The sequence below is a fragment of the Epinephelus fuscoguttatus genome, linkage group LG14, assembly GCF_011397635.1.
Source record: "Epinephelus fuscoguttatus linkage group LG14, E.fuscoguttatus.final_Chr_v1".
NCBI classification, from domain to species: domain Eukaryota; kingdom Metazoa; phylum Chordata; class Actinopteri; order Perciformes; family Serranidae; genus Epinephelus; species Epinephelus fuscoguttatus.
This window is the reverse complement of record NC_064765.1, coordinates 40,158,206-40,167,789: the sequence shown is the minus strand read 5'-3', so window position 1 is coordinate 40,167,789 and position 9,584 is coordinate 40,158,206. Positions and strand designations below refer to the sequence as shown.

At 42.5% G+C, this 9,584-nt stretch overlaps 2 protein-coding genes across 2 annotated transcripts in view; both read right to left on the bottom strand.

Annotated features, from left to right (window-relative positions):
• The window catches only part of LOC125900970 (uncharacterized), a 674,134-nt gene that overhangs the window by 75,480 nt on the left and 589,070 nt on the right, over positions 1 to 9,584 (bottom strand). The gene's annotated exons all lie outside the window — the stretch shown is intronic.
• LOC125900324 (uncharacterized) overlaps positions 1,282 to 9,584 on the bottom strand; it is a 31,819-nt gene continuing 23,516 nt past the window's right edge. The window contains exons 5-12 of the mRNA XM_049595225.1: positions 6,029 to 6,067; positions 4,630 to 4,680; positions 4,457 to 4,510; positions 4,152 to 4,214; positions 3,672 to 3,728; positions 2,625 to 2,869; positions 1,986 to 2,145; positions 1,282 to 1,659 (exon numbers count right to left, since the gene is read on the bottom strand). Of these exons, the coding sequence (XP_049451182.1) occupies positions 1,541 to 1,659; positions 1,986 to 2,145; positions 2,625 to 2,869; positions 3,672 to 3,728; positions 4,152 to 4,214; positions 4,457 to 4,510; positions 4,630 to 4,680; positions 6,029 to 6,067 (788 nt within the window). The 3' untranslated portion in view covers positions 1,282 to 1,540. The remainder of the gene's footprint in view (positions 1,660 to 1,985; positions 2,146 to 2,624; positions 2,870 to 3,671; positions 3,729 to 4,151; positions 4,215 to 4,456; positions 4,511 to 4,629; positions 4,681 to 6,028; positions 6,068 to 9,584) is intronic.

Below are 9,584 nucleotides of genomic sequence, written 5' to 3'. Positions count from 1 at the left end.
TGGTTTGCCAGAGGGCGGGTTTATGTGCTCTATTTCAAAGTTGGAGATAGGTCGGCTGTGGATCGGCCCATTGCAATTCATCCAATTGGCGCCAACGGAACAAAGAGCCGGCGTTGAAGACGGAGGACACAGCCTCTCGTCGGTGTCAACTGGTCTTCAGGTAAGCCCACTTTAAGCTCACATAAAAATAGTTATTTTGTGAATATGACATTCAATAAAGTTGCTAGTTGCTAAGTCCCGACCGGGTGTGCTGGTGAAGGTAAAGAGGTCAGACACCGACTCCTAACAAGCTTGCTAGCTAGCTAGCGATTAGCAAACGCCATTGCTAGGTAGTTATAAGTCTTTCCAACACATGAACAATCCCCTTCTGGATAATAAATTAATGTTGAATTCGGGAAAGGGTCAGGTAACGTTAGTTAGCGTTAGCTGTTAGTATCCGGCTTCGGTGTTTGTACAGCTGCGGAGCTAGTGGTTAACCGGCAGCTGACGAAGGGAAGCGCTGGGTTTGTGCCTTTATTTAACATGGCCCGGTATCCCAGAAAGCAAAAATCCATTGAATCAACATTGAGATATGATCATGGCTTAAAATTGAATCAACATTGATGTCAGACATTGAAAATAACATTGAAAGCGCTCGTTATGATCAACATTGAAACAATGTAGAATTGTCAATTAATCTGAACATAGAATCAATATTGATTCATCTATAAATGCATTGAAATTACATTGATTCTACATTGCAACAATGTTATTATTAAAGGACCATTACAGCACTTTTCAACCTTCATCTGTAGGTTTTAAATATGCTTCATGCAAGGCCAAAATAATCACTTTACTCTTTTGGGTGTTATATAGTTCTGCAGGGGTTGCTCAAAACATGTGTACCAGTGACATGAATGCCGTTCAAACATATGGCAGTTATTAGAATTAGTGAGCTTGATTTCACTGGTAGACAAGTTTAGAGCAACCCCTACAGAACTAACAACAACCAAAAAAGTAAAGTGTTTTGGCATGAATGAGGTATATTAATAAAAACATACAGATGAAGGTTGAAATGTGCTGAAATGGGCCCTTAAGTATGATTTACTGCAGTGGTTCTCAACCTTTTTATATCAGGACATTTTTTGGGGTACCCCACACTTGCAACTGTCACCTCTCTGCGGCCACATTTGGCGTGCTGAACGTCAGGTTGAGAACCGCTGCTTTAATGCATTCTCCATGAACAAAAAGAAGAGACCATTCTATTTATTATTATTTATTTAGTACTAATTTGAACGTCATTTTGCTGCCTCAACAAACAGCTACAAATACTGGGCTCTCTGCCATTTCTCACAAATGTCTCACAATTTCAAACAAAACAGTTGAAAGCAATAGTCCAGTGGCAAAATAAAAATTGACATGGGCTAAATAAGCCAAATATTTTTCAAGGTAACAGTTTTTATAGTCCCTCTTTGTGTTACTATACCTTCACTGCAGCTCAACAGGTAATCCTGGAACTATAGGATCCAGTTCAACATGAACAAAACAGACAGGAAAACAACTAATTCTTTTCTTTCCTTGGTACTCCGCCACTCCTCTCTGGTGCATAACGTAGCCACTTCTTCACAGTCTCGCTGTATGGGAATTCCAGCAATTTGCGGTCAAATTGACGAACAGCCGCTACAAAAAAAAAGACTTGTTATAAAGGTGTGTATCTATCTATCTATCTATCTATCTGAGAGAGAGAGAGAGAGAGAGAGAGAGAGAGAGAGGCAGTATAGTTTTTACTGTACTAGACTTTCACTCAGCCTTAAGAATGGATGCATCTCCCTCACCATGGAATGACTCATTTAACTATGTAGATTATGTTTCATTTCATGGTGAAGAAAATGCATCCAATCTTGTTTAATTATGCTAATCAAATTAAAAATACATATAAATTAACTTCAGTATTTGCCAAATCCATTGCAAAGTAGTAAATCTAGTTTGTTGAGATGTAGGCTCACCAAACATGCAGTTCTGCAGTAGCGTGTCTTTGAAGGCCCTCTTCTGTCCTTTTCCCGCCCAGTTGAAGAGGCAGGCTAGACTGTTTGTCATGGTAGAGGATAGCATTCGCCGGATCATCATGTCTGAGTTGGTCCCTCCGACTAATGCCAGGCGGGAAATCTGAACAGATAATGGAGAAATGGTCGGTGTGCAAGTGTAAAGTGTACCATGTCAAATGGACAAGGTATCAGCTCATTTTTTAATTACAAATTTAATGAATTTTAAGCCCTTTTTATTTCATCTAAAGAAAAAATAAGACGATTACTGTGTCAAAACCAAACAACAAACAATGCCATCAAACAAATTGACAATCATTGGCTAAAAAAATAGACAATTATTAACTAACAAAGAAATATTATCCCGCATCGTTCTGAGCATTTAGATCGGCCATTTTCACAATATTTCTCTTCCAAACACACAACCAAGTGAGAAACAGATTTAATCCCTCAACTCCTACAGACATTATAAGCCCTTTGATTTCAAACAATAAATTTAAGGTCTTTTTAACTTTTTAAAGATCCACAGGATACCTATGCCTGCAGAAAAGATTGAAGCCTCGACAGATTATAGAGAAAAAGTTTAGTGTAAAAATTATTCACCATCTTTCGACGGACTGTTTCCTCCTTAAGTGCAGCTTCAGCCTCGTCAAACTGCTCTTCATTGGTGAGCGGCAGCACGATGGGGAACTTCTCTTCTCTCTGTGAGTCAGGTTCAGCCCCACGACTATTCAAGGTGGATCTAAGGTCCGTGATTTCAGTCTTTAAAAACTGGATGTCCCGTGACATTTGCTTCACCTCCATGAGTAGCTCTGTAAGCATCGTGGTGTTTTTATTGGCAGCAATGTCTGGAATAAAAACAATTGATTTTACATTAAATTTCAAGGGCAGATTCAACTTTCTATCATTTAGAATTACACTAAGCAACTCACTGAGTATTTGCACTCCTTACTTAGAGTAACCATTAAGTGCTTCAAATTTTAGGCCTAAACACCATGACAAATTACACAAAAAAACATGATAAACATGGGAAAGTCACAAGAGATGTGTTTCTCAATTCAGAGGGCATCAATAAGGTTTATTTTATTTTATTTTATTTATCCTCTATTTAAAGTCGTACAGAAATGGAAAAATGATTTTATTCCGCTATGGGTCTAAACGTTAGTGTAATCACTCACCTATCAGATGATGTAAAGCAAAGTTTTTACAAAATTCTACTTATGTGTAAATCCGCAGTTAAAGTCAGTTATTTTTTCCCCCCCCTCAGTTAGTGCAGGCACATGAGTTGTGCGTCAGCTAGTACAGGATTCATCAGCCAATCAAACTGCTACCAAGCGAGCCACGAGCTGGACAACATCCAATCAAATTCCTTCGAAACACTCAGTGTCCCGCCTCAAACATAACGTCCAATCAAATTTGTTTTCCTTACTCGTGTAAAGTCGCGCTCTCACTCAGGTAAAGTCGGCAGAGGAGACAGGGAAACGGCCATTTCTGTACGATTTTAATCAGGTGAGTCTTGTTGAGATTGGCATCTCTTTATAAGGGAGCTTTGGCCAAGAAGGCAGCAAACAAAAGTTACAATATAAAACATAAACACAACAGTACATTGATAAATAAAGGGTAAGAGGTTGATCAGAAAATGATACTTGCCTTTCAACACTTGGCTGGACTCCCCTCTGTGGAATCTTCGACGTGGTGTTTCTGGAGCTGAATACGAGACCACACCACAACAACATAGCATCAGCATTTACATTAGGTCATTGTGTATTTTATGAATGCTACATGTGTAATTGCATTGCAGTTGAACAGGGGTGAAAAAAGATAGCAATCATCCCATTATTTTATGTCCAGTCCTTTGAGACATACATTTTGTGATATTGGGAAATCGGGAACAGGAACACTTTGACTTGACTATTAGTAGCCGACTTGTGACAAGTGTACTCAGTTACAATGGGAATATAGGTATCTTTACCTAGGCCAGATGACCTGAACTCAGCTGATCTGGAGCCATGTGCATAGCTGACACTGAAATCTAAAAGAAAGGACACACATCATTATTTGTGGACATGAACATGAATTGCAGAATTTTGCACAAAAAACAAACAACTATTTAAGTTAAGTAATACATACCATTCCTTGCTTGCTGTGATGGCAAGCGAGTGTGGTAGGGGCTTGAGTTATACATTGGCATTCCTAGAGAAATACAGACAGAATCAACAAAATAAGGCTACAGGTTCTAGCAAAACAGTGAGACACTGAATAAGCTATATGCACTTGACACTCCCACCCATCTAATTAACATTTCCAGTCAGTGCATGGTCTCCAGTACGTCAGGACCAGTAATCTCCCATAGAGGCACCACTGCCTCCTAATGAACTGGAGAAAATATGAGTAGCTGAGAGAATCACATACATACAGCCTATTAGTCTACTTACCATTATTACAGATGTCCGTGGACTCTAACTCTGCCAAATAGCTTCCACAAAAGCCTAAAATGAAAGAACACAAAACAGGAACTATGAATGTTGTAACTTGGACAAAGCACATTTACATAGGAAACAAGCTTTAATGCCCATCCCAACGTAGTAGTGTGATGTGGTTCACTTACTATTATTAGCCTGGGGAAATGACAGATCCTCTGCGTAGCTTCCTGCAGAGGCTAAAAGAAGGGAATACAAGGCATGAATGGTGGATGCTGTAACTTTTGACCATGTATCACAAGACTGGAATGCTTGTATGCAGTGTTGGGAGTAACGCGTTACAGTAACTGCGTTACTTTTTGCTGTAACGAGTGCTGTAACTAATTACTTTGTCAAAAACCATAACGTGTTACTCATTACTGCGAAACAGGCTTGTTACTCGTTACTTCACAGTCATGCCGCGGTGGTATCCATCTGTCAACATGTAACTACATCATGTATGACCTAACAACCTAAGAACCTGTTTTCAGTGACGGATAGTAAATTCACTCCAGCGGTGATCTTGTTTTTGGGTCAATCAGTTGCGTCTGCCATTTGTGTCAGTTATGATTAAACCGATGAATTGGTCCTCTAACACATCGTAAAGTTTCACATGTCAGAGTTTTTCAGGAGAGGAGAAAGTCGGATTTACCTGTAAGTGTAGCGAGTCACTGCTCTCTGCACATAAACAATGAGGCTGTCTGTCAAGCAGCCGGTGCAGCAGGTTCAAGCACACAACGTAAACAATGTGAGGGAAGAGACCGGTGGATCACAGTGATCCAGTCACGGTGAGTAAAAGGACAACAGGCTGCAGCAGCAGCGATCTGTTCTGACCAGAGCTGGTCAACCCCGCCGCTGGAGTGAATTTACTATTGGTCACTGTAAACAGGTTCTTGCATGTAACTCGGTCAAAGTAAGGCGTATCCTCATGATTTTTGCAGCTCTGTTAGGTCAGACATCATGTGGTTACATGTTGACAGATTTAGACATGTCAGACTTACATGGATTCTGAGTCCATCGCATTGCATTTCTACCCGCTCCTCCCTACTGATTTAACTGTTAAATGTTTTTAATTCAACCAATCTATGTTGTGATACTGGGTACAATGATCAAATTTTACAGTTGTTTTGTTGAACACGATGCCACATCAACCCCAAAATAATGTGTTTGCATTTGTAGAGGGTTGTAAACAGTTGTAAACAATAAAAATATTTAATTCATTTGCACTTACACTACTACACTGCTATGGCAGGTTCAGGTCACTAGGTGGCGCATTGTGCTTGTAGAATACATGTAAGAAAGCCAGATTACTGGCAGCCTCCTTGGCCATCCAGTCAAGTTACTTTCCCAACTAACTAGTTACTTTGAAAGTTACGAGTAACTTAATGTAACTGAGTTACTTTTGAAAGAAGTAACTGTAACTAAGTTACTAATTTAAAGTAACTTGCCCAACACTGCTTGTATGTACTGACACAGGAACTAAATGCTTTTAAATTAAAGCTTACATGCAAAATTCTGTCTCTACCATTTTAATAAGTAATGACATACCACTGCTTGCATCTGAGGGGCACTTACTGGATTCTGGCACTGTATTAACAAATAAGTGGAATTAAACACGAGAAATGTGTACAGTAGGCGTAGCAGTTAGTGCCATAACTGACAGTGTCATCTCTGTACCTGGAAAACGAACAGCTGGTGGCTTTGCAAATTTTCTCTTCACTTTTATTGTTTCTGGCTCTCCATCCGACTCCAAATACACAGGATTTGGCCTTGAAAACAAAAATTAAACATTTAACATTCCCAGCAATTGAAACAATTTAAGCATAATTAAATTAAGTTGAGCAAGCCTTGAGAGACAAAGTTCACAGGCCATGAGCCTATTGCTTGTTTTTGCAGAATGAGTTAGCTTAATGTACAAGTACACACAGACATGACTAGTCTATCACAGGAGAAACATCTAACTCGCTGTGTAACTGTGTGTGTGTTTATCTCCCTCTCACTCTGTGTAACTGTGTGTGTATCTCCCTCTCACTCTGTGTAACTGTGTGTGTATCTCCCTCTCACTCTGTGTAACTGTCTCTGTGTAACTGTGTGTACCCCCCTCTCACTCTGTGTAACTGTGTGTGTATCTCCCTCTCACTCTGTGTAACTGTCTCTGTGTAACTGTGTGTGTATCTCCCTCTCACTCTGTGTAACTGTCTCTGTGTGACTGTGTGTGTACCCGCCTCTCACTCTGTGTAACTGTGTGTGTATCCCCCTCTCACTCTGTGTAACTGTGTGTGTATCCCCCTCTCACTCTGTGTAACTGTGTGTGTATCTCCCTCTCACTCTGTGTAACTGTCTCTGTGTAACTGTGTGCGTGTGTGCATCTCCCTCTCACTCTGTGTAACTGTGTGTGTATCTCCCTCTCACTCTGTGTAACTGTGTGTGTACCCCCCTCTCACTCTGTGTAACTGTCTCTGTGTAACTGTGTGTGTACCCCCCTCTCACTCTGTGTAACTGTGTGTGTATCCCCCTCTCACTCTGTGTAGCTGTGTGTGTATCTCCCTCTCACTCTGTGTAACTGTGTGTGTATCTCCCTCTCACTCTGTGTGACTGTCTCTGTGTAACTGTGTGCGTGTGTGCATCTCCCTCTCACTCTGTGTAACTGTGTGTGTATCTCCCTCTCACTCTGTGTAACTGTGTGTGTATCTCACTCTCACTCTGTGTAACTGTCTCTGTGTAACTGTGTGTACCCCCCTCTGACTCTGTGTAACTGTGTGTGTATCTCGCTCTGACTCTGTGTAACTGTGTGTGTATCTCCCTCTCACTCTGTGTAACTGTCTCTGTGTGACTGTGTGTGTACCCCCCTCTGACTCTGTGTAACTGTGTGTGTATCTCCCTCTCACTCTGTGTAACTGTCTCTGTGTAACTGTGTGTACCCCCCTCTCACTCTGTGTAACTGTGTGTGTATCTCCCTCTCACTCTGTGTAACTGTATGTGTATCTCCCTCTCACTCTGTGTAACTGTCTCTGTGTAACTGTGTGTGTACCCCCCTCTCACTCTGTGTAACTGTGTGTGTATCTCCCTCTCACTCTGTAACTGTCTGTGTAACTGTGTGTGTACCCCCCTCTCACTCTGTGTAACTGTATGTGTATCTCCCTCTCACTCTGTGTAACTGTCTCTGTGTAACTGTGTGTGTACCCCCCTCTCACTCTGTGTAACTGTGTGTGTATCTCCCTCTCACTCTGTGTAACTGTCTCTGTGTAACTGTGTGTGTACCCCCCTCTCACTCTGTGTAACTGTGTGTGTATCTCACTCTCACTCTGTGTAACTGTCTCTGTGTAACTGTGTGTGTATCTCCCTCTCACTCTGTGTAACTGTCTCTGTGTGACTGTGTGTGTACCCGCCTCTCACTCTGTGTAGCTGTGTGTGTATCCCCCTCTCACTCTGTGTAACTGTGTGTGTATCCCCCTCTCACTCTGTGTAACTGTGTGTATCCCCCTCTCACTCTGTGTAACTGTGTGTGTATCTCCCTCTCACTCTGTGTAACTGTCTCTGTGTAACTGTGTGCGTGTGTGCATCTCCCTCTCACTCTGTGTAACTGTGTATCTCCCTCTCACTCTGTGTAACTGTGTGTGTACCCCCTCTCACTCTGTGTAACTGTCTCTGTGTAACTGTGTGTGTACCCCCCTCTCACTCTGTGTAACTGAGTGTGTATCCCCCTCTCACTCTGTGTAACTGTGTGTGTATCTCCCTCTCACTCTGTGTAACTGTCTCTGTGTAACTGTGTGCGTGTGTGCATCCCCCTCTCACTCTGTGTAACTGTGTGTGTATCTCCCTCTCACTCTGTGTAACTGTGTGTGTATCTCCCTCTCACTCTGTGTAACTGTCTCTGTGTAACTGTGTGTACCCCCCTCTGACTCTGTGTAACTGTGTGTGTATCTCGCTCTCACTCTGTGTAACTGTGTGTGTATCTCCCTCTCACTCTGTGTAACTGTCTCTGTGTGACTGTGTGTGTACCCCCCTCTGACTCTGTGTAACTGTGTGTGTATCTCCCTCTCACTCTGTGTAACTGTCTCTCTGTGTAACTGTGTGTACCCCCCTCTCACTCTGTGTAACTGTGTGTGTATCTCCCTCTCACTCTGTGTAACTGTCTCTGTGTAACTGTGTGTACCCCCCTCTCACTCTGTGTAACTGTGTGTGTATCTCCCTCTCACTCTGTGTAACTGTATGTGTATCTCCCTCTCACTCTGTGTAACTGTCTCTGTGTAACTGTGTGTGTACCCCCCTCTCACTCTGTGTAACTGTGTGTGTATCTCCCTCTCACTCTGTGTAACTGTGTGTATCTCCCTCTCACTCTGTGTAACTGTCTCTGTGTAACTGTGTGTGTACCCCCCTCTCACTCTGTGTAACTGTGTGTGTATCTCCCTCTCACTCTGTGTAACTGTCTCTGTGTAACTGTGTGTGTATCTCCCTCTCACTCTGTGTAACTGTCTCTGTGTGACTGTGTGTGTACCCGCCTCTCACTCTGTGTAGCTGTGTGTGTATCCCCCTCTCACTCTGTGTAACTGTGTGTGTATCCCCCTCTCACTCTGTGTAACTGTGTGTATCCCCCTCTCACTCTGTGTAACTGTGTGTGTATCTCCCTCTCACTCTGTGTAACTGTCTCTGTGTAACTGTGTGTGTGTGCATCTCCCTCTCACTCTGTGTAACTGTGTATCTCCCTCTCACTCTGTGTAACTGTGTGTGTACCCCCTCTCACTCTGTGTAACTGTCTCTGTGTAACTGTGTGTGTACCCCCCTCTCACTCTGTGTAACTGTGTGTGTACCCCCCTCTCACTCTGTGTAACTGTGTGTGTATCTCCCTCTCACTCTGTGTAACTGTCTCTGTGTAACTGTGTGTACCCCCCTCTGACTCTGTGTAACTGTGTGTGTATCTCGCTCTCACTCTGTGTAACTGTGTGTGTATCTCCCTCTCACTCTGTGTAACTGTCTCTGTGTGACTGTGTGTGTACCCCCCTCTCACTCTGTGTAACTGTGTGTGTATCTCCCTCTCACTCTGTGTAACTGTCTCTGTGTAACTGTGTGTACCCCCCTCTCACTCTGTGTAACTGTGTGTGTA